The sequence below is a fragment of the Muntiacus reevesi genome, chromosome 4, assembly GCF_963930625.1.
Source record: "Muntiacus reevesi chromosome 4, mMunRee1.1, whole genome shotgun sequence".
NCBI lineage: Eukaryota > Metazoa > Chordata > Mammalia > Artiodactyla > Cervidae > Muntiacus > Muntiacus reevesi.
In genome coordinates, this window is record NC_089252.1 from 80504597 (window position 1) to 80530389 (window position 25793).

Here is a 25793-nt window from a genome sequence, read left to right on the forward strand (position 1 = left end):
GTCGGAGTCGGACCGGCTGGCGTGGCGAGTAGGGGCCGCTCCGGCTCGGGACACGGCAACTTCCAGCCAATGGGAGCGCGGCACGGGAGCAGCCAGCTGCGGGACAAGGACGTGGCCACGGGCCCGCCGGGTTCCGTGTAGAGCCTGCTTCCCGCGGACCTGGGACGGAAGAAAACCACTCCAGCTCTAGGTTAGGGATGGTGACAGATAAAAGACGTAAGGAACGAGGAGGAAAAAGGACACTTCTGTAGGACAGGGCTTTTCATTTGTCTCTTAAATGGTAGGAGTGATGACCCTACCGTTTAGCTGAAGACTGCACAAAACGGTGTCCTGATTTCTTTTTGTTAATACATCCTACTTTGCACCTTTAACACTTTATTAAAACACGCTAACTTGTCAGAATCTCTCACGGAGATTGTAAAACCCATATTCCCAGCTCCTGTCCACCGAGTTCCAAAGGTCCCGAGAATGTATGTATGATTGCTCAAGCGCTCTTGAGCAATTCTTAGCAACCGGCAATCTCAGGAAATACTGAGGTAGGTTATATTGCCTTTGTCAAGTAAAGAATCTTTCTTAAAAGGATCAGGAGTCGGGGGGAAGAGTCAAGGCTGCCTATGCCACTACCAAATTATTTTTACGATATCTATTTGTGGCTCAGCTGGTAAAGAATCCGCCTGAAGTGCGGGAGACCTGGGTTCGATCCCTGGGTGGGGAGGATCCCCTGGAGAAGGGAAAGGCTACCCACTCCCGTATTCTGGCCTGGAGAAGTCCATAGACTGTATAGTCCACGGGGTCACAAAGAGTCAGACACGACTGACCGACTTTCACTTTTCACTTTTTCATTTAACCATGTCGCTTCTTGCCCCTCCCACTGCGACCATCTCTCCCTTACACTGTAGTAGTAACCTAACCTTCGGGGTGTGGGAAAGATTCCAGGTCAAATCCTTACCCTTCTGAATCTGCTTCCCATGGGCTTCTGTGGTGGATCAGCGGTAAAAAAGAGACTGCAATGCAGGAGATACAGGTTTGATCCCTGGGTGGGGAAGATACCCTGGAGAGTGCGGCGCGCGGTCCGGGGCGTCGGGCCGCGCGGTCTACAAACGGGTCCCCGCGGTCGTGAAAGGCAACCCTCTGCAGTATTCTTGCATGGAGAATCCCATGGACAGAGAAGCCTGGAGGGCTACAGTCCATGAGATCACAAAGAGTCGGACATTACTGAGCAACTACACCACCACCGGGAGAAGGCAATGGCAACCCACTCCAGTACTCTTGCCTGGAAAATCCCATGGGTGGAGGAGCCTGGTAGGCTACAGTCTATGGGGTTGCGAAGAGTTGGACACGACTGAGCGACTTCACTTTCACTTTTCACTTTCATGCATTGGAGAAGGAAATGGCAACCCGCTCCAGTGTTCTTGCCTGGACAATCCCAGGGACAGCAGAGCCTGGTTGGCTGCCGTCTATGGGGTCGCAGAGTCAGACAAAACTGAAGCAACTTAGCAGCAGCAGCAGCATACCACCACCACCATCTTTACATAATTAGTAAGGTAGCAAATGTCAGCTTCAAAGTGATGTCAACTTTCATGTGATAACAACAGTTTAAGGCCTTGTTTTTTTTTTTTTTCTTTTGTTTCCTGCACTGGAAATGTCTGCTAAGTTTGGCCCTCCATAAGTTTAAACCATGTGGCTGTTGTACCAGAGGTTCCTGAAAAGTTTGAGAAGCAAGGCCTGATGGTTAGCTCAAATCAGATTGGCCGAGGGACCAGGGGAGTGATTAAGAGGATGACAAAGCTGTCACGTGGCATACTCATCACATTCTCAGGGTCAGGGGATTTTTAGGAACACAGAGGAGGTATAATGGGGACTAAGAAGGAACCCGAAGAAACATCTGATTATAATACAAGGTAGCTGGCACATTAGTAAGGCCTTTTTTGTTGACGGAGTCTTATTCTTGTCCAAAATCCTGCCTGCCCAAGCGTTGAAAAGAATGTAAAAAGAGTTGGATCCTGGATCTTTCGCCTATAGATTCTTCTCTGTGAAAGGCACCTAGGGACTCTGCTGAAAGTCCAACTTCAGGTCTTGACCCTCTTTCAGGTCTGCCTCCTCCAGAACTTGCAAAGTAAATAAGAATATTAAGGACCATGTCGTATGTTTCCCAACTTATTTTATTGCAAATTTGAACTCATGGTCAACTACAGACCACATTGGTAATAACTCCTATCTTCACATTAGATACAAGTTCTAACAAAGACCAGGACCCCCCTGGTGGCACAGACAGTAAAGAATCTGCCTGCAATGCAGGAGACTCGGGTTCGATCTCTAGGTCAGGGAAGGTTCCCTGCTGAAACGAATGGCTACCTACTCCAGTATTCTTGCCCAGAGAACTCCATTCTTGCCTGGAAATTTTGGATGGGTTCATGGGGTCGCAAAGAATTGGGCACGACTGAGCAACTAACAAAAACAAATCTTTTTTCATAACCAGAGAAAAACCGTTTGAATTCTGAAAGATGCTTTTCATGGTCAAACTGACAACAGCTGCCAGTTGTATATGTTGAGCGAGTTTCAAAATAATTTCACGTGTTCTCATTTAATCTTTGCAGAAAACCTTGTAAGGTCTGTTCCATACGCCATAAAGGGAAATAGTCAGGTTGAGGGGGGAGGAGGGGGGTCAAGTTCTCCAAGCTAGTTGACTCCAGGCAGAAAGAATTATTGCCCTGGTTTCTTACACTTTAGTCCCAGAAACCTCACTGTAACTGGCTGGCCCTCAAAGAAAAACAGAAGAAATCGGTCCTTCCCTAGTGTCCTGCACAGCCTAAGATTTAGGGGTCAGACTCACAAAGTGTTTCCTTCTCCAATTAAACTGAACAGTAACAACAAAAACTTTGTGCTAGCCTTTTAGACTAGACTCCCCTCAAGGTAAATGTAGCTAAGACTGGAACAACACCCAGATTTAACAAGAAAACCCAATCTTAAAAATCAACTCCGTAAGTAACTTGTCTTGTGATAGCTTTTCCCATACATACCTAATCTCACAAAAGCATCAGGGGACTGATTAAGGGACACTGAATTAAATGCACTATGGGAAAAATGGGTCACACCAGAGATAACAGCTAAGAACCCAGACTCAGAAGTCCAACTGCCAGGTCTTCAGATCTTAGCACTGCCCTCTGAGCAACTTTGGGAAGTTATTTTCCAGGACCTGTCCTCTCATCTGTAAAATGAGGGTGGTAAGACAGTACTTACCACATACAGTTTTGAGAATTAGATTTATTGTATATAGTATACCTACAACAGTGTCACATACATGGTAAGCCCTATCATTGCTGTTGTTTAGTTGCCAAGTCACGTCAGAATCTTTTGTGACCCCACGGACTGTAGGCAGGCTCCTCTGTCCATGGAATTTCCCAGGCAAGAATACTGGAGTGGGTAGCCATTTCCTTCTCCAGGAGATCCTCCCAACCCAGGGATCAGACCTGTGTGTCCTGAGTGCAGGCGGATTCTTGACCAATGATCCACCTAGGCAGCTTGAGCTTTATTATTACGACACATGAACTCTGTGTTAAGACCTGCATCTAGTAGAAGTACCTGGAACATAAACAGCTGAGGTCTGCTGGATGAATTATATAAATAACCCCTATTATCAAAGCATTATTTTAGGAGGAAAAAAATATGTCCAAGGAAACCGAGTATAAAATAGGACAAGGGCTAAAACTCGCCATAGTCTAAGAAACAGTTGAAAAAGCTTTGAATCAAGTCTAATTCCAGCTCTATTTAACTCAACCTGGTCCAGCTTCCACACATCAGAATCCATTCAATCTCCATCCGACTTTGATAGTTGAAGATGACTGCTTACATCTATTTCAGTTCCTTCAGAGATATCCTCTACTTTAAACAGACATTAGTTTTGGGGACCAGTTTTATAAGGCTGCATGGGTGAATCAATGCACTAGCCTCTAAAACTGCAATGCCAGAAAAAAACCTCTGGCCTTTTGATGACCCTAAAGAGTAGTCCCAGAACTTCCTATGTAAAATATCAGGACTAAAAGAGTCTATCAAAAGGAAGGATTTTTCTACTCCAAGAAGTTACAAGTGATTACCCAAAACAATGTGAAAAAAAGAAGTGATGATGATGACTTTCAAAACTCTGACTACTGCTTCTTTCTGAAGCAATATATACTTGCTTTATAAAGGTGGGGGTAAGGGAGAATAAACAAACAATAAAGAGTGGGGGGGTGGGGGGATACCTGTAACCCCATGATTGACTTGGTAAAGATCCAACTCCATAATTCAGTAATACTGTTTCCTTAGCTAGGTAAGAAAAGCTAAATTTTCCATTTGTTTTAAAACTGGACAGTAGAGAACTAGTATTCGTACCTGTTTTAAGGGCATTAGTCCCAAAGTCTGTCAACACACTAGGTTGGAAAGACACAGGGGACAGAGACTAGTGGAAATAAAAACTAGTACATCCCCTGAGGGGGCAAAGTGGCAATTCCCAGAGTAACTGCAAAGGCATTTGCCCTTTGACCCAGTCATGTTTCTGTGAATTGCTGCACGTGGACATAATGATCCATTGGAGTAACGTTCATAAAAGCAAAAAGTTTATACTTCTGTTTTTTTCAATAAGAAAACACAATAAAAGATAAGAAATTGATATTAAGAGTGATGATAGTAGAAGAGTGGTAACTCAGTCATGGGTGAATAATGGAGCTTACATATGAAAAAAATCAAATTATTGGGAAAATAAATGGAATTTAGAAAAAACGTGCTGAGCTTCCTTGCCCACATGTTCTAACTGCTACACTGCTAAATCAAACACAGTAAGTTTCCAACAAAAATAATTTTCATCACCACCATTCATGCCACATGCCCAAGCCCTTAAGTTATTGATGCATCCAGAAAAAGTAGGAATGATACAGATTTTTAACTCTTAAGGGTGAGAACTAGCAATTTCATAAATTGGCTACTGGTAAGACGATTTCTTTTTCCTTAGTGGATTATACAAGTAGAAAAAGGAGTCATCTAATTCATGTATTGGGTAATAGTAGAAAAGATGGACTCACTTAAAACATAGAAACAAGATAGTACATTATGTAATACAGACTGTACAAAACTGAAGGCTGTAGATTATGTAAGAGCTGGTTGGAGACATACTATAATTAGCAATCTGTTGATGTTCTACTCCCCCAGCTCAAAAGGGAGCAAAAGTTTTGTTGGGGGAGTTCCCCCTCCCTTACTATTTTAAAGGAAGTATTTTCTAACTGCCCCAGGTTTCTCCAAGCTCTAGATAAATTCCAGCAGAACCCTAGCAACACAGGAGTTATCAAATATTAAAAATTCACTCTAAACGTGCACCCCCAAATTGGTAGTATATATATATGGTTTACATTTTTCCACATTGTATACCAGAATATATTTTTTTGCAGCCTGGGAGAAATGCTTGAAAATTTTTAATGGCTTTCAAAGCCCATGTGGCTACAGCATTTCCTTCAAACAAAATATGTTATTACGCCATTCTGTAAAATGTCTGTGATCTCTAGCCCTTAACTATGTTAAAATTAAAGTTACAAAATGTAAACATTTCTGTGGTTTTAAGATTAAGAGGAACACACAACACTAACATAATCACTGGATCACTAGGACCAGCGGGCATTTTCGTCTCTTTCCTGCCTTCTGTCTCACCACCATCCAGATCTCTAGGCTGCTAGAACCAGAGCTTGTTAGTGGGAGAAATGATATTAAGAAATCCTCTACTCTTCATAAGGGAAAACTGCAGAGCCAAAGGGGGTTCAGCAACTCACCAGTCACACAAAACAAAGAATTCATTCTCTTAAACACCCATCCAGCACATGGAACCAAGCTCAGGAAGCATTTTAAGGTGACAATTTTTTCCCACCACAATCCTTTGACGAATACAAGACCTGCAAGTCCCAGTAAAATGAGGTTAAGGTATCCCCTCCTTCCCAATTCCTTCCAGGAAATCTACATTACCTAAATCACCGGCTACCTTGGGATTTTAAAACAGAATTACCTTACGGAGAGAGCTTGTTAATGAAATGGAATAATGAATGACTTTGGCTGTTGTTCAGATTAAGGAACTTTCCATTGAGTCTGTCTAGTACCTCAATGACTCGTTTTCCTAAGAACATTCAAGAGGCAGCCATTACAAAAGTAACCTATTTTTTATTAATAGCTGAATTTTAAACAGAAATTGTATGGAAGATATTTACTAATCAACAGGAAGCACCTGCCATGGGTTGCATTATTTGTAGAACCGCAAACTGAAGGGAAATCAGGCAAGCCTAGTGTTTGCTTTAACTGTCTTCCTTTTCAAGTATCTTCACTGATGTACATGTTACTGAAGGTACAACCTTTAAAGTTTGGAACAAAATGAAAATATTTCACATACTGAACATAGTGGTTCCCCCAATGACACATTTCTAGAGAAAAGCATTCAGCCAATTGGGCTTTCCAGGTGGCGCTGGTGGTAAAGAACCCACCTGCCACTGCAGGTAGAGCTAATAGATGTGGGTTCGATCTCTGGATCCGGAAGATCCCCTGGAGGAGGGCAAGACAACCCACTGCAGTATTCTTGCGTGGAGAATCCCAGGGACAGAGGAGCCTGGTGGGCTACAGTCCATAGGATAGCACAGAGTCGGACACGACTGAGGCGACTTAGCACACATGCACACACATTCAGCCAACTGGATGTTACAGATATGGTTCCAACTACAGTAAAATTCATGCTCCAGTTCTCAATCCTCCAGTACCTGAAAAGGTTGAATGATAATACCAAAGCAACATTTCAATGTAACTGGATCCTACAGGAAAAGAATACACAAGGCAATTAGTTCCTTAGTCAAAAACAATAAACACAAAAGCAGACACAGTCCAATTCATCCAATTTACTTGACAGCATCAAAGGGACTAATTTTAGAAGTCTCAACTTTTGAAAGCAAATACAGACTTAGAACAGAGGGTAAAGTAAGCTAAATTTATATCCTCTCCCCACCCTGCTCCTAGAACACTCCTCCTTCAAAATACCACTTTAGTAGGAAGCTGCTGAGGACCAGATTGATAGCTTGACTATGGCTCCACCAATTCAACTGAAAACTTAAAGCTGATAGCCAGTTACTTCTATCCTAGAAACATAAAAACACACACGTCACTGACCAACACTGTATGGTTGTACAGAGTGACAGTGTAGATATGGAAGAAAAGCCAAGTTGAACTTCTCTGAAAAAAATACATAAAATCATTTCCCCAATAGCTTTGATGGAATAAATGCTCACGTTCACGGTGTGAAAGATAACACACTAAACAAAACAGATCAAATGTTTTACTTTAGAAGTGTGCCTCTTTGCGAAAACCACCATGTTTGATACTTTAATTAAATCTTTTCATTCTGGAACTGAAGTCAGTAAGGAGACATGTCTTGTAATTTCAGTTTATTAATAGTTTTGTTATGATTTTAAAAACTGGATTACAAAATGTTTAACTAGCTCTTGCCACTTATTTTCAAAAAGTCCTAAATTTGGTGTATTATGACAGTTTACAAGATCTTCTCGACTTAGGGACCAAACCTAAGTCTCCGCATTGGGAGTGGATTCTTTACCACTGAGCCACCAGGGAAGCCCAGTACAAGTGATACCATTGCCTCCATCCCACCCCACAAATCGCAGTGTCAGTCCTGTGAATACTTAAGTGCTTATTTCAATTTTAACTGGCCCCCAGACCCACTTCTTTGAGAGCTGAGCTGATTTCCTTCTAGCACATGGTCTATAGACTGTGTTCATGGTACCTTTCCAACCCCTTTCCAATGTGTCAGCACCTTCCATCATAATGCATATTTTAAGTTCAAACTGTCAATACAACCCTCAAAATGCAAGTTTATTGAATAAAGCTGAGAAGAGCAGTAAACAGACAAAAAAATGCATCCACCTAAATTAAAAAAATTCACGTATTTACAAAGTTCGGTAACTGTTAGGTTTCACATGCAGAAGTTAATGCACAGGAAAATGTTGGTAGTAGTGTCTGGATGTCTTGAAATGCTGGAAGCAATGAAGAGACACACAAACACATTACGGTTCGGCTGTAGGTCAATTAAACGAACCTATGCGGTCCCCGCAAAGTCATACATTCGAGTTCTGGTTCCTCCTTTTAGGCACAAGCAAGTTGCCACATTCTTGGTAATGGTTCACAGTGACCATTAATGGTGTTGAGATACAGTAGCAAGTTTACATATCCCTTTGTTTACAGAACCATCCATCCCATCAGGGAAGTATGCAACATGCATCAAAGAGTAAGAACAGAATTTTAAAAGCTGAGGTTCTACTCATAAAACGTGAGTGGAGGAAAGCAAGTAGTGTCTGTGCAACATGGTGCAGTGTTTTGTACAGAATATTTTTAAGGCCATGGCAGTCTGTAAAGGAAAACTGCTATCATTAAAAGAACTGATGGCTGACTGCACTCTGAGTGCTCAACATGTTTGGAAATGCACTGTCTACATGAGTGCTGCTTAACAAAAGAAACAAAATCACACACAATGTGAGGCAACACATAAGCAGGTGTACCACAGACTTTTAGCTACTACAGAGGGCTACGTAAGTAACGATTCACAAGTGATCCAGTTTTCATATGTCCCTTTATGTGTATGGAGATCACTAAGCTACAAAACATGTTCATGGAAGTCTGTACACATCTCTGTAGCACAGAAGCAAGCAACAGACAGCACTGGTTCCTCCGCTCTCTCTGTGATTATTCAACAACCTGCGGACTGGGCATGATGACATCAGAGAAAGCAGGCAGGTCTAGAGTTGTCACAATAGTCAGGATGTCCAAGGGCACCGGACAGAACAGTGCCAAAGCTTGTGTCGGTAAGAGAGAAAAATAAGACTTTCTATTTATCTCTAAGTATCTATTGTGCTGAAAGTCAACTTTATGACTGAATATAAAAAGTCAAGAGTTAGAGTGTCATGCAGCAACACTGGTTTAATAACTGGACAGAGAAAGAACAAACAGGTGTGTGAACAGTCTGACATTCTTAACACGTTTTATTATATTGGCTGGAATGCTCTAAATTCATGAAAGCTTTTGAGAAAATCTTCAGTTCCCAACCCCTTAAAAAAGTGTGTTGAACCAGGAGAAAAAAAAGGAGAAAAAATACAGAAGTAATGATCTGGACAGATACAAAACAGCATGCCTCAGTTCCTCCCGTACCCCCAACTGCTTTCTGGAGATGAAGAATTCTCACAGAGCAGAATGTGTTTAAAATTCATTGCCTAAGATCTTCCCAGTGTAAAGAACCAATAACAATATTGATCTGGTGCCTCTGCTCACTCTTTGCAGACCATTTTTAAAAATTCCTAAGGTGTAATTACACATTTCACATGCATTTGTGAGATATATAAACATTATGTTTCTACCCCACATGAGTCAAGCTAAAGGTTTGCTAAATACTGTGTGTGGCACTAGAAACATCATGCTGTATTAAGTCAGTATCAGTATTAAGCTACTGGACTCTATAATGAAATATCATAGATAGACATTTACTGAAAACGAATAGAAAAACCTGGCCCAGAAAGACCAGAACAGAAGTATGCAATTTTTCTTGATTTAAGATGGTCAAAAGTGTGTTTGTTTGTTTGTTTTTTTAAAAAAAAAAAAGCTCTACACACTGTTAAAGACAAGTATATAGGAAGTCTTTTTGTGTGTGTTGACTTTATCATGACAACTCTAGCTGATTCTTTATGAGGATTAGGGATATACATCTTCAGCAGTGCACATGAGAAATAAACTCTGAAAAAGGCAATTTCTTGGGTTTAGGAAGGACCGTATTCTGGGAAGTACTTCAGAGGAACGGACAATAATTCTAGGATTAGAGCCAGGAAGGACTGGAAGACTTCAGGAGATGCTTCAGCTTCTTCTAGATTTTGAATGTTGAATAAGCCACTGAAGTGTGATATCTAAAGATGGAGGGAAAAAAAGTGAAGATGTTAAGACATCAAAGTGAAGAAACTAGGTATCAGAGATATTTAAAATGCAGCTATTTCAAAGCATATGTCAGGCCTGCCCTCTTCTTTTCTGCCTCTCTACTACTATAATACATAGGGTATCTGTACCTGTACTACCATTCTTCATTACCTGACCTTTGAGAGGTTAATCTGGAAACTCGAGGAACTGAGCAGTCTCCAATTTGAAAGTTAAATTGTGTACAGAACAGCATGTGCCTTTCTTTATTCATTCAAAAGTTTAATGATTGCCTGTAAGATCAGGTATTGTATGTGAAGTACCAGAAATGCAAAGAGATGGGAGAACCCCTCTCTACTTTCAAAGGTCTTTAGCATATAATAGTTGGAAAATACGCAAATATCATTTGGATTTGGAGGATGGCCCTCACAGAATTCCAGGCACAAGAAAGTGCAAAAGAATAAACAAAGGCAGAAAACCGTGTAGAGCTCTAGATGGATGACAACTGGTAAGACGTAGTTGAAGCGCAGGGATGGGGAAGGGATGCCGCTCACTGCTAAGGCTAGAGCAGGGGTTCTCAAGCTCACCCTGACATTGGGCGCTGGATATTCTTTGCTAGGAAGGTGGAGGAGAGAGTCTTTCCTGTGTATAGTAGAATATTTTGCAACATCTATAACCCTGACCACAAGATGCCATTATTACCACCCCCCACCCTCAGCTGTGAAAACAAGTCATGTCTCCAGGGATCTCCAAACAGCCCCTGTGGAGCACAGCTGGCTTCAGTTGAGCACCACAGGCCTAGAGAGAGCCAGACACCCTTATGTGCCATTCTAAGAGGCTCAGAAGTTGGGACTTTATTCTCAAGTCAATAGGAAGTCATTGGAGAATTTTAAGCAGGGAAGCTATACTGTTTATGGTAAACTGTAAGTTCACTGTAGCAAGTTCAACAATGGCAACGGAGGAGGGCGCCTGGGAGGGCTGCCAGTACAGAGACTGATCATTCACAACGGGAACAGGAAGGGGACGAAGGCCTGAAGCAGACTCGGTGTTGTAAGAACAGAGGAATAAAATGGAAAGCATATTTAAAATACAGAACTAACAGGACTGACCAAATGCAGTGGGTGAGAAAGAATCTTTTCCCCTGAGTAAGTGTGTGTTTATCATGGAGCTGCTGACTAACCCAGTGGCTAAAGGAAGAACAGATTTGGGAAAGAAAAAGACTGAGAATTCGGCAGTGAGCACATGAGGTTTGAGGCACAGAAGGGTAACACGTGGAGACGTTCAGCAGGTACTTTCACCTGTACAGATCTGAGGAAGAAATGGAGATACCATTGTGGAGGTGGCAACTGAAGCTACAGTGCCTGAGAAGAGTCAGGAAAAGCACTTTTGACAGAAGGCAGCTAAATCAAAACACTGAATTACTATCCCTTGAGTTCTTTAAAATGTGTTACCCACATAAAGGATACGTGAGCATCTACTAGAAGCAGCGCTCTCTTCTCCAAGCCTGGAGAATGTTCAACCTCCCAATTTTCCAGCTAACATTCATTACAGAAACTGTAAGCCAAACACTGTATATAAAGAAGAACCTAGAGCTGAGATCTGAACAGACACAACCTGTTCAGAGTTGGGGAAACAATGTTAAGCGGGTAATTTGCACTTCAAGAGGAGGACAGCAGTGTGTAATTCAAGCAAAGCCACAATCACTGCAACTGAAAGGGGGGAAAGGGAAATGTGAAAGTGAAATGACTAGGTTTAAATATTTAAGAAGCACTCTGTAAAAACAAACAAAACCCTGAGGAGTCCGGTGGAGAGGGAGGTGGGAGGGGGGATCGGGATTGGGAATACGTGTAACTCTATGGCTGATTCATGTCAAAACCCACTGAAATGTTGTGAAGTGATTGGCCTCCAACTAATAAAATAATATTTAAAAAAAAAGAAAAGAAAAAATTTTTGAGATAAAAAAAAATTAAAAAAAATAAAAAAAAACTACGGACATTGGACTTACGTCGTACCCTAAAGACAGATGAATCCTTAAGACCAGACTAAAAGGCAAAAAGTAAGATATTCAGATGAAGGAGTAGTTACCTCTATGATAAAAAAGGCCACAGGTATCAACCATCTTCGAAAAGACCATCTTCCCTGAAATAATCTACGCTACACGTAGTCTGAGGACATATTACTAATGAAACTAAGGGACCTCATGTTCCCCATTAGAAACCTGCAAGTATGACATACAACCCAACCCATGTGCAATGAATACTTTGGGGAGCAATTTAGAAAATTGGTAAATTTGGTACTAAAATATATTACAAAAGCTGAAATTAAGGAGAGTACTCTGAGATTTTTTACTCAAAAAGCTTGACTTGGCTGTTGCACTTCTCGCTCCAAATAAACAGGCCTTACAAACTAATTTTGAATCTAGTTAACAGTGCGGGTCAGTTTCCTTAAGCTTGATAATAATATGAAATGAACTGTCAAGATTAGGCTTAAGAAGGTCTCACCAGTTCTCCTGCATTTCCTTCATAAATGAGCAAAGTTATCTGACTAGTTTGTCACAGCAGAAAATAAGGGTTTTTTTCCCTACTCCTTCCAACACTTTCCCCTCCCCCATGTCGGAAAACTCCACAGGAAATTTAAGGGAGTCATGGATTTACAGAATAGCACAATGAACTAAAAATCATGGTTAGTATAGAACAGCGTTTCTCAATCTTGCAACTACTGACATTTTAGGCTGAACAATTCTCAGCTCTGGCGGTGACAGAATGTTTAGGACCACCCTGGTCTCCACCCACCTGATGCCAGCATCGTTCTCCTCACTAAGACAAGTGAGCGAGTCTCCGGGGGGAAAATGCCAAGTGTCTCGGGGGGGAAAATAATCCCTCCGTGAAAACTTCTGCTGTGTAAGTAAATGCTCTCGTGGGGGCACAACTTAAAACTTAACAAGAGTTCCCCTCAACATAGGAAAAACATTTTAAATAAACTTGAAGTAACCCTAAGTGCTGGAATAGTCTGTTCTCAAATGAGCTAGATGATCCCAAACAAGTCACTTATTCTATCTAATTAACAGAGGAGAGTCTGTGTCCATCAGCAATGTAGGCTCAGACTGCTCTGGGTAGTCTTTAAAGGAAGCCCAGAACCAGTGAGAAAAACCATCAGTACTATAAGCTAATTAGAGCAGGTCTGAGGGGAAAAGGGCAGGAGCTGAGATACAGACTGGAAATGACTGGGGGAAAAAAGTTAAGTATGGTGAGAAACAATACATATTGAATAAAGGCTAAAGAAAAAGTGTCAAAAAACTCTTTAAACACACTGTTTTGGCACTACTGATTTATTACATTTTATTCTGATCTACTTTGTTAATTGGTGAAATGCCTATGGAAGAATGGTGAGCGAGAGAGAATTTGAAGATGGGGAAGGAGCCATGAGCCAAGAGAACAGGCAGTCTCTAAAAGCGGAAAAGGACCAAGTAATGGATTCTGCCCTCTACAGTCTCCAGAAGGAGCTCGCCTGTAATTTTAGTCCTAGACCTTAGCTCAGTGAGGTCAGTGACAGGCTTCTTCTGACTGACAGCAGCAAGAGAAAACGAATACACTCCTGTGATGTCCGCCACGAGTTAAACACTGCAATTCATTTTTTTACTCACTCCTGTAAGAGAGTTTTGAAGTTGCTGCCACCATCCTCATGTTACAGATGAGTACAACGCAGAAATCAGGGAGTTTCAGTGCTCTGTCCAAGGCCAGTGAGAAAGTAACAGGACCAGGTGCTCCACGCTGAGGCTGCCTTACTCCAAAGCCCACGCTATTTCTAGCCACTCTGCAGCCCTGATGGAGAGCCTCTTTTTCTAGAGTGACCCACTGAGAGAAACTTTTTCACCAGTAACCACCAACTGGGAGAAGTGAAGGAGCCATGGAAATCCCTTGGTTCCTACCCATCTGCTTCAAGGCACCCGTATCAAACTCTCCTTTCAGACTTCAGTGGAGTCTGTCATGCCAGACAAGACGGCTTAAGAAGCTTGTGTCACAAAGTTATCTTTTACTAGGGAGCATTTTTTATTGTACTGTTACTGGTCTTTTCACTTGAGCAGCTGTCTAACACTGAAAAGCCTTTCATCTTGTCAAATACTTCTCTTTCTTTTCTTTTTTTAACCTTCTGATCTTCTCTATGCCAATACACTTTAATTAAACAATCCCTCACCAAATTAACAGACCGAAGTTGAGTCAGACATATTTATTCTTTACGGATACCGTGCTGGATTGAATGGTGACCCCTAAAAATTCACATCCACCCGGAACCTCAGAATTTATTTGGAAATTGGGTCTTTGCAGACATAGGATGAAGTAATTCTGGATTAGGGTTGGCCCTAATCCAGTAACACGTGTCCTTGGTAAGAAGAGAAAACAGACACTCAGACATACACACAGAGGAGAAAGCCATGTTGAAGCAGAGAAAGAGGGTGGAGATACAAAGCTTCCACCAAGGAAGGTCAAAGACGGCCGGCAGCCACACGCCAGGGAAGGGCAGGGAGAGACCCTCCCCTAGAGCCATCAGAGAGAGCACGGCCCTGCTGACACAGACACCAAACTTCTACCCTCCTAAACCTGAGAGAATAAATTTCTGCTCTTTCTAAGCCACCCCGTTTGTGCTACTTTGCAGTCCTAGGAAATTAATACAGAACATTAAGTAGGTAAAGGGTTATTTTTGGCTTATACTTGCGAGTGCTAACAAACTGCAGTAATATACTGGTTTGAGAAATGAAAAATCCTTACAATGCCTGTAAACCAACCTCTGTTAAGTCTTATTTCAAGAACATCATTCTATTATAAAGCACAGTTAAGACACTAGCTCTGCAAAAATACAATAAGCTGATAGCACATAATTAATTTCATGTCTTTATTTCATTTACTTCTTTAAGTAGCATAGAGCAGATTCAGGATGCTGTATTTGTTGCTAAAAGGTATAATGCCTACTCTTTTTCCTGAGGCAAAAGCAATTGTACTTTATAGGAGAAATCAAGTAAACAGAAATAAAGGTAACAAACAGTAAAAAGAATGAGACATCCCTTCTATTGATATCAACTTCTCCCCAAATATCAGTTATTTCTTACCTATATTATCCTTTTCTTTGCAAGAAATTGAATAGCAGCAAATTTCTCTATCCTGAATAGCAGACAGATTCCTGTAAGAAGCAGAATTAGGAAAGTTTTAAGTCTGGGCTTTTAAAACAATTGCCATCTTATCAATCTAAGCTCAATTTTACTTGTTCTTTTAAATAATTATACTGAAGAAATGTTATTACTAATAAAATTTTATGGGTTTACTTCTCTAGTATGTCAAGTTTACCTACCCCAAAACAGGGCTATGATCATTACTAAATAATGGAGCAAAGCTAAACAAAACAGTGGGCAAAACAGTATATCTTATGGGCAAAACAGAACCAGTTTTTTTTAAAAAAAACCCATCATTCATTCTTAAGACATACATTTTTTCAATTAGCTGTTTCTCATCCAACGCATTAGGAAGATCTCTCTTGTTTCCAAGTACTAGCACCTTTAAAAAGAAAAGTCACTGAGTAAATTTTATGTAAGAAAACATCACAGAAGCATATTCACATGTGTACACAGTAAAATTAGGTTACCTCATGCCATAGTATTAAAAGCATATTTACATGACCAGTGGCCTATCTCATTTCACTCCATAATTCAAATAAGCATTTACTCTAACTTCGATTAATGCCATGCAGTTGTCTAATTCACTATGTGGCTACCAACTTCTGTTTAACACAGACGCGTGGCCAAGAGGAGCTACCCCTCGCCCAAGGTCAGGGGCGGCGACCAAGAGCACCAGGCTGCAACTGCGCAGAAGCAGTCGAGAGGAGCTACCCCACGCTGGAGGTCAGGGGCAGAGGTCGAGACAAGCTACCCCACGCCCGAGGTCAGGGGCAGAGGCCGAGACAAGCTACCCCACGCCCGAGGTCAGGGGCAGAGGCCGAGACAAGCTACCCCATGCCAGAGGTCAGGGGCGGCAGCCAAGAGGAGCAATCCCATGTCCAAGGAGCGGCGGCTGTGCAGGCGCAGGAGGGCCGAGAGGAGCTACTCCACGTTCAAGGTCAGGAGGGGCCGCCGTGAAGAGATACCCCTCATCCAAGGCAAGGAGCAGCAGCTTCGCTTTGCTGGAGCAGCCGTGAAGAGATACCCCACGTTCAAGGTAAGAGAAACCCAAGTAAGACGGTAGGTGTTGTGAGAGGGCATCAGAGGGCAGACACACTAAAACCATAATCACAGAAAACTAGCCAATCTGATCACAGGACCACAGTCCTGTCTAACTCAGTGAAATGAAGCCATGCCGTGTGGGGCCACCCAAGATGGACAGGTCGTTGTGGAGAGGTCTGACACAACATGGTCCACTGGAGAAGGGAATGGCAAACCACTTCAGTATTCTTGCCTTGAGAACCCCATAACAGTATAAAAAGGCAAAATGACAGGATACTGAAAGAGGAACTCCCCAGGTTGGAAGGTGCCCAATATGCTACTGGAGATCAGTGGAGAAATAACTCCAGAAAGAATGAAGGGATGGAGCCAAAGCAAAAACAATACCCAGTTGTGGATGGGACTAGTGATATAAGCAAGGTCCAATGCTATACATAGCAATATTGCATAGGAACCTGGAATGTTAGGTCCATGAATCAAGGCAAATTGGAACTGGTCAAACAGGAGATGGCAAGAGTGAACGTCAACATTCTAGGAGGAATCAGCAAACTAAAATGGACTGGAATGGGTGAATTTAACTCAGATGACCATTATATCTACTACTGTGGGCAGGAATCCCTTAGAAGAAATGGAGTAGCCATCATGGTCAACAAAAGAGTCCAAAATGCAGTACTTGGATGCAATCTCAAAAATGACAGAATGATCTCTATTCATTTCCAAGGCAAACCATTCAATATCACGGTAATCCAAGCCTATGCCCCAACCAGTAATGCTGAAGAAGCTGAAGTTGAATGGTTCTATGAAGACCTACAAGACCTTTTAGAACTAACATCCAAAAAAGATGTCCTTTTCATTATAGGGGACTGGGATGCAAAAGTAGCAAGTCAAGAAACACCTGGAGTAACAGGCAAATTTGGCCTTGGAGTACGGAATGAAGCAGGGCAAAGGCTAATAGAGTTTTTCCAAGAGAACACACTAGTCATAGCAAACACCCTCTTCCAACAACATGAGAAGACTCTACACCTGGACATCACCAGATGGGCAACACCGAAATCAGATTGATTATATTCTTTGCAGCCAAAGATGGAGAAGCTCTATAGAGTGAGCAAAAAACAAGACTGGAAGCTGACTGTGGCTCAGATCATGAACTCCTTATTGCCAAATTCAGACTTAAATTGAAGAAAGTAGGGAAAACCACTAGACCATTCAGGTAGGACCTAAATCAAATCCCTTATGACTATGCAGTAGAAGTGAGAAATAGATTTAAGGGACTAGATCTGATAGAGTGCCTGATGAACCATGGACGGAGGTTCGTGACATTGTGCAGGAGACAGGGATCAAGACCATCCCTGTGGAAAAGAAATGCAAAAAGGCAAAATGGCTCTCTGAGGAGGCCTTACAAATAGCTGTGAAAAGAAGAGAAGCAAAAAGCAAAGGAGAAAAGGAAAGATATACCCATTTGAATGCAGAGTTCCAAAGAATAGCCAGGAGAGATAAGAAAGCCTTCCTCAGTGATCAACGGAAAGAAATAAGAGGAAAACAGCAAAATGGGAAAGACTAGAGATCTCTTCAAGAAAATTAGAGATACCAAGGGAACATTTCATTCAAAGATGGTTTCGATAAAGGACAGAAATGGTATGGACCTAACAGAAGCAGAAGATATTAAGAAGAGGTGGCAAGAATACATAGAAGAACTATACAAAAAAGATCTTCACAACTCAGATAATCACGATGGTTTGATCACTCACCTAGAGCCAGACATCCTGGAATGTGAAGTCAAGTGGGCCTTAGAAAGCATCACTACGAACAAAGCTAGTGGAGGTGATGGAATTCCAGTTGAGCTATTTCAAATCCTGAAAGATGATGCTGTGAAAGTGCTGCACTCAATATTCCAGCAAATTTGGAAAACTCAGCAGTGGCCACAGGACTGGAAAAGGCCAGTTTTCATTCCAATCCCAAAGAAAAGCAATCTCAAAGAATGCTCAAACTACCGCACAATTGCACTCATCTCACACGCTAGTAAAGTAATGCTCAAAATTCTCCAAGCCAGGCTTCAGCAATACGTGAACCATGAAATTCCAGATGTTCAAGCAGTTTTAGAAAAGGTAGAGGAACCAGAGATCAAATTGCCAACATTCGCTGAATCGCTGAAAATGCAAGAGAGTTCCAGAAAAACATCTATTTCTGCTTTACTGACTATGCCAAAGCCTTTGACTGTGTGGATTACAATAAACTGTGGAAAATTCTGAAAGAGATGGGAATACCAGACCACCTGACCTCTTGAGAAACCTATATGCAGGTCAGGAAGCAACAGTTAGAACTGGACACGGAACAACAGACCGGTTCCAAATAGGAAAAGGAGTAAGTCACGGCTGTATATTGTCACCCTGCTTATTTAACTTCTATGCACAGTACATCATGAGAAACGCTGGGCTGGAAGAAGCACAAGCTGGAATCAAGATTGCTGGGAGAAATATCAATAACCTCAGATATGCAGATGACATCACCTTATGGCAGAAAGTGAAGAGGAACCAAAAGCCTCTTGATGAAAGTGAAAGAGGAGAGTGAAAAAGTTGGCTTAAAGCTCAACATTCAGAAAACTAAGATCATGGCATCTGTTCCCATCACTTCACGACTGAGTGACTGAACTGAACTGAACTGAAGTCTATGGTATGCATTCTGTTATTTCTTAACAAATCTTTACCAAAATGTGAATATGATCTTAACTGCCGAGGGTGGAGGCATGATTTTCAACCACTGTTATCTGTTAGGCATTAATCTAACAGTAAACATGTAAATAACACTTTAAAATTCTACATCCATCCTATAAAGTATCATGTATAAATATTAAGACAATGGGTAAGTTTGGGAATCAGGATAAATACAGTAGCCATCAACTCTGAGAACAAACGTGTCATGTGATTACTCAATGTGCTTTGAAAAAAGAGGAAAGTGGAGAGGGGCATCCCCAAACCATTCTGCCTTTCCCAGGTATCTCCTTTCTGCCTTACAAAAAGCAAAAACTATGAGTACACACAATGTATCTGATACCGTCCTTACTCTGAGTCAATGCTCTCCAAGAACTTGTATCTCTGACCAAGCCTGAGAGAGTGCACACCATGTCTACCTGGCCGGCTCATCAAACACGTGTCAAAGCTACATCTTTCACTTAATACAGGTCCCGCCCCCACCCTCAACTCCAGACACTGTGACTGATTCTACTCACAGGCCCTAGACTCATTCTCAGAAAGAGGAAAGAGCCAAGAATAGACCCACAGAATGCAAGGAGCACCACGAGCTCTCCAAAGAATGCTAAAATCAAAGGGGTCAGGGAGTCAAAAGCCAATCTCAGCACCCTTGGGCAGCCTGTCCGCCCTTCTCTCATTCCTACCCCTCTCGAAACTCTGGTGGCTCAGAAGGTAAAGAATCCATCTGCAATGCAAGTACCAGGTTCTGATCCCTATGTTGGGAAGACCTCCTGGAGAAGGGAATGGCAACCCACTCCAGTATTCTGGTCTGGAGAATCCTGTGGACAGAGGAGCCTCGCAGCTACAGTCCATGGGGTCACAAAGAGTCAGACACGACTGAGTGACTAACCCTTTCACTAGGTCTTACTAAGTCACCCAGGTTCTCAACCTGGATCTATGTGAGTTTAAATAAAAAAATACATCCTGGTCATTTGTGATCAGTTCTCAGTTTGGGGATTGCCTGGCATCTTAGTCCTCTTCCTACATTTAAGTAGTCTTTCAAAGAAAAAAACAAACAGAGAAATCTCCCACCTTATGACTCTGTCTCCCAATAAAGCTACTTGCTTCTGTAGATAATTTCTTTTCCAGCCTTCTTTTCTGCTAGAGAATGGACATACAATCTACAATCAACCAAAACTCTGAATGCAGAGCCAGTTTTACAAGAAAGCAGGAATACTGAACCCATTCTGCTATGGAAGGGGCATCAACTAAATGACCTTCCAACTGGAGCAATTGAGTCTGGTGTTCACAAACCGCATGGGCTCACCAGACTGACTATATGATGTCAATTTGGATGTGATCCTGGCAGCTGCTCAGCTTTCCCTTGTTCCAGTGTTTTCTCAACACAGTTATGGGCAGCCTTCTCAAGACTCTGTAAACTACTCAATATTGTTTCAATGAATTCCTCTCTACTTAAACAGCTTTCTATTGTTTGCTACTAAAAACTCTCATGGGGAACAAGATTTCTTTTATTTTTTTACTTATGGTATGCAATATTTTGGTCATCTGATGCGAACAGCTGACTCACTGGAAAAAGTCCCTGATGCTGGGAAAGACTGAGGGCAGAAGGAAAAGAGGGTGTCAGAGGATGAGATGGCTTGATGGCATCACCAATGCAATGGATATGAATTTGCGCAAACTTCAGGAGATGGTGAGGGACAGAGAGGCCTGGCATGCTGCAGTCCATGGGGTAACAAAAAGTCAGACATGACTAGGCGACTGAACAACAACACATGCAGAACTAGTTAATACAAAAGAAAAAGGACAGGCCTTGAAGTCAGAAATAAATAGATTCAAAACCTGGTTGTGCAATGCACTTAGTCGCCATGTGATCCTGCTCAAATAACAACTGTCACCAGGAGGGATCACACCATCACCCTCAGCACACTGTGATGATTACCTGAGATAACATACTTCAGGGATCTGACACTCACGACCTCGTCATGAGGGTAAAGTCGGGGCCTTTTCCAGCTTCTTTCACTCAACAAATGGCACCATCTTCCATCCAACCACATTAGCCAGGAACTAGGAATTGTCCTGTTTATCTTCCTTTCTCAGTCTGGTGGACGGTCTTCCTAAATAGCCTCCACATATATTTCCTTCTCACAACCTTGTCTATGACCACCCCAATCCATGGTACTCTATTCTGCCAAGAGAAGTTCAAAACTGTCTTGAATTTGAAAACTGTTTCAACAGCTTCCTAAAACTGTCCTCCTTATGCTAAGCTGCTTCAGTCGTGTCTGACTCTTTCCCACTTCATGGACTGTAGCCTGCCAAGCTCCTCTGTCCATGGGATTCTCCAGGCAAGAATACTGGAGTGGGTAGCCATGCCCTTCTCCAGGGAATCTTCTCAACCCAGGGATCGAACCCGCCTGTCTCCTACGTCTTCTGCACTGGCAGGTGGGTTCTTTACCACTAGCGCCACCTGGGAATAGTCCCCATGCAATCCATTTTTAAACTGAAATAACAATGATTTAGATAATAAGTCTGAGCATTTAAAATACTCAGTCCCACCCAGCACAGCCTCCTGAAGTACCCCTGCTGTCAGAGGCTCACAATGCTCTACCCGCCCACTCGGCTCAGCACTCTAGAGACACCAGCCTCCTCTCAAACCCTACTTCCTCCTACCTAAGAGCCTCTGCCTGCAATTCTCTTTCCCTCCAACTGTCACATCCCTCACATACCTACACATCCCTCACATCTCAGCTCAAGTAGCACTTCTTGGGGAATCTTTCCTTCTTCCCTCAAACTATACCAAATCTGCCCTGTAACTTACAACTCCATAAGCCCCTTGTATCTCTCCTTCATAGCACTTATCAGAGCTGCATTATTCAAGCCATTTTCATATCATCTACCTAGTTTCCTACTAAACCATAAGCTCCATGATGGCAGGAAGCATCTACTTCTATCTACTTCTCTTCACTACTATTTCCCCAGGACTAAGCGCTGCTTCTACTACATACAGTTCACTAACCAGCTTGTTAAGAAATGACTAAATAGCACACTGCCCAGCATGTGATGGATACTCAGTAAATATAAGCTGTCCAGACTTTAAAACAAATAAAGACACTCTACTGATTTCAAACATAATTAACAAAAATGCATAATTAAACTTTTAATAATATAACTACAAATATTATAATCATATAATGTGAAATTAACCACACTTACTGGAATTCCTTGTAACTGCGGTTTATCTAGAAGATTATGTAGTTCATTTCGAGAGGCTTCTATCTTTTCACGATCTGCAGCATCTATCATGTAACTTAAAAAAAAAAAGTGATCTCAAAATGCCTCCATCATATTCTTTGATGATCACAATGAACAAATTTTTAATTTTCTTAATTTATACTACTGAAACTGTTGATCAAAATTAAGTCCTAGATTTTAAAAGGCTGTCACCTCAAAATACTTTTTAATAGACTGTCCTACAAACTACTATATACAGAATCAGATAAGCTTCAAGGATATATTATGCAACACAGGAAATTATACCCATTATCTTTCAATAATCCATAATGGAATATAACCTGCAAAAATACTGAATCTCTATGCTGCACACCTAAAACTCATCCTGTTAATCAACTGAACACCAATAAAATAAGCAGAGAGACAGACTGTTCTTTAGGGGGTAAAACATGTATATCTATTAGCAACATAGAGAAAAAAACAAAACTCCCATTTGATGATTAATTTTTTAAAGTCTGATGTTAATGGGAAATTATACTAAGAAAATACCTAAAAAAGATTTTACTGCCAGAAATAAAAATTAAGCCTTTAAAAGTATGAAAAATGCCTTATTTCCTTGAAACCTAAACTGATTATAAGGGGGAATGGGGGACAGGGTGGTGGGGGTGGAAGGGAGGCAGCTTACACAATAGCATTGACTCCTCTGCAGTACCGTTCCCACATGCTCCGGAAGCGGGGTTGTCCTCCTATGTCCCAAATCTTCAAATCAAGACAGACAAATCTTAATAATAATATTTCAAATAACACAGTGAAGAAAAAAGCAGCAGATGGAAGGAAAAAAAGAAGCAGATATGCTCAGCTCCACAATGTTAGAGCCAAACTGCTTTGGAAAAATCCAAGCTCAAACAAGTTCTTGTCCTGGAAGTTCTTGGGGCCATTTCTGAACTTGAAGTTTGTATTTAACACATTTACATTAGATCTAATAGGTGCTGCCTGAGCAAAGATTTCATTTTGGGGCAATACTTTCTTTGCCTATTAACCAATAGATTTCCAATACTGAAAACTTATTTTTAAAAAAATAGTAACTCTTAGAATCTGCATGATCACACATCATCCACATTTGAAGTCCAAGAGAAAAAAAAAACTCTTCATTCAGAATCTATTAGTTTAATTGTCTGATCGGGTATATATATTAGAATGTAATCATTTTAAATTATTCTGTATATAACATAGAAAATATTCCTACCTAGGTGCTTTTCTTATATAAAGTTATTTTATCCATATGAAAGCCACCAACTACAGTTATTGCACTATTATGGCTACTCTGTAGGGCTATGTAAAGGTCTTAAGTCATGATGCTTATCTTCAAAAGGCTTCCAATTTAGCTACAGACAATGGACGCATGCAGAATGACATACACGAGACATTAGAAGCTTCATTAGAAAAGCTACAGAAAGAATTTAGCAAACAGCTTCTGGGAGCCACAAGAACTGGGTAAAATGGCCATAAGGGTTCAGGCTATCAAAGCAAAACTTCGCACATGAACAAAGGAGCTAAAAATAATAAAAATAAATTAAAAACCGGTCCAACCGTCCACAACGCAAACCTATCAAACTTATTCTAGAAACAAAATTATGTTAAACTAGTTAATTTTTACTGTTTTATAGTTTTAATTTTAGGGCTGAGTAGCAAAGAAAGGGAAAACTGGGTGACCGTATTTGCTACCATAAATACAATACTAAATTACTAATATTATAAACAGTCTCTTTCAACATAAATTATTCATGAAATATATGCAATATTACATTCCAAACACTCTGAAGATGGGATTTTTATTTCCGAGGAACATCTAAATCCCAAATATTACTTCTGTCAACCCATATGCAAAGTTTTTTATGGGACTTAACATTTCAACACTTAAACATTTTTATCTATTAGAGAAAGAAGGAAAAAAATTTACACTCGTTTGGAGCATGCCCAATTAAGAACTGCCAATACTCATGTAAAAACCAAAGAAACAAACAGAAAAATTCCTAATTTGTATGTGCTAACAATTTATATCAAGTATGGCAAGCAGCTGACGTACCTTTATTGTGACGTTACCTTTAGTTACTTTTCTCATGTTGAAGCCCACTGTAGGTATCATATCTTCACTGAACTGACCTGACTGAATGAAAGAAAACATTCGAAGTTAGATTAATTGTTACTTATTAAAACTGCAACAATGTATAACCTTTCACATCAACATTACTTCTGTACCCATATTAGCAAATAACTAATTTTTTAGTGATGGTAACCTTAAGAAAAATACTCCTGATAGCCATAGATTTTGAAGAGATGCATTTTTTTCATTCACAGACATTCTCCTTTTAAAGATATTTTTAAAACTAATGCAAATTTTATCTATTTTTAAGTTTAAGAAAAATACTGTACAACTACTTAAGAAATCTGTTATGTAAATTTCCTCCACCTATACATACATTTTTGTATACAGGGTAGAAGTAAATCAGAAGTAAATGGTTAAAGTTTTCTATTTGTACCACTGAAATTATATTGACAATACTGTTAAAATTCACTGTTGCTCTTCTGAGTCAGCTTTTTAATAATGCTTATAAAATGTTTTTTTCATAAAGATGATCCTTTTATGTAGGATTCTATTCTATTCTATTCCATTCTCTTTTTGGTTTATAACCTTGCTGTCAGAGACCAAAATTAAGTATCTTCTAATACTATTTATACTTTTAAATGTTTATCCATCTGGAATTTGATTACACAGTGTAACAAAGGTCCATTTTACAAATGGATCTATAAATCCACACTTTCCTGACTAGATTGATGTGAAATGGCAAATTTCACATAGCAGCAGCTCTATATCTGAGTTCTCAATTCTTTTCCATTAGGCTGGTTTTTTCCAATTGGAAATAAATTAGGATTACACAAATTACTGTAGCTTATCTATATATTATTCTAAATAGCAGATCAAGAATTTGGAATGTTTAGAAATGTGGTTGATCTCTCACATTTGAAATAAACTTTAGAAAGTAATTGTTTCTGTTACAATACTGGCTGCCTTTTGTCAACTCTTGACAGTGAACAAAGTCTCTCCACCCAAGCACGTATGTCTGTCCACTCAAACGTTCCTTATATCCTCCAGTGAAGTACACCTAATGAGTCACATTAATGCTGATTTTATATATTATGTATTTTGCGAAATGTTTCTCAAATGATCTGACTTGGGACCAAGAAATATATCAACACGGGGCTCATTAAACAAATGGGACTATTTTAAAGGCCCTAACATCGGCCAATTGTTAGCCACACATTCACTTCAAAATGTCTACAAGTACTGAGCACAATGAATTCCAATTTCACAAGCTAATTTCTTCTACATAACCCCAAAAGTGTTCTACTTCTTTTTCTTTTCCTCTACTGTTCAGTGGCGTTTGGGCTAATCTCAGAAAAAATGTTAACACAACCATAATCACTATTTTATTTATACCTGTCAAACAGTATAATTTTCAGAACTTTCACATATGTGATTTATATGTGAAGATTTAGTTGTGATATTAAAACTACATATATCAAAACTAGCCATAACAAAAGAATAAAAAAATGTAACCTGATTAAAACATGCACAGAGGTAACATCAAAGGCATGCTCTATAAAGCAAATAATAAGCTAACTTTATT

At 40.6% G+C, this 25793-nt stretch overlaps 1 protein-coding gene across 1 annotated transcript in view; it reads right to left on the reverse strand.

Annotated features, from left to right (window-relative positions):
* Positions 1-7425: 7425 nt before the first annotated feature.
* Positions 7426-25793, reverse strand: part of ARL8B (ADP ribosylation factor like GTPase 8B) — a 54311-nt gene continuing 35943 nt past the window's right edge. The window contains exons 2-7 of the mRNA XM_065933255.1: positions 24191-24271; positions 22790-22863; positions 22087-22180; positions 15442-15509; positions 15068-15138; positions 7426-9959 (exon numbers count right to left, since the gene is read on the reverse strand). Coding sequence (XP_065789327.1) covers positions 9910-9959; positions 15068-15138; positions 15442-15509; positions 22087-22180; positions 22790-22863; positions 24191-24271 — 438 coding nt within the window. The 3' untranslated portion in view covers positions 7426-9909. The remainder of the gene's footprint in view (positions 9960-15067; positions 15139-15441; positions 15510-22086; positions 22181-22789; positions 22864-24190; positions 24272-25793) is intronic.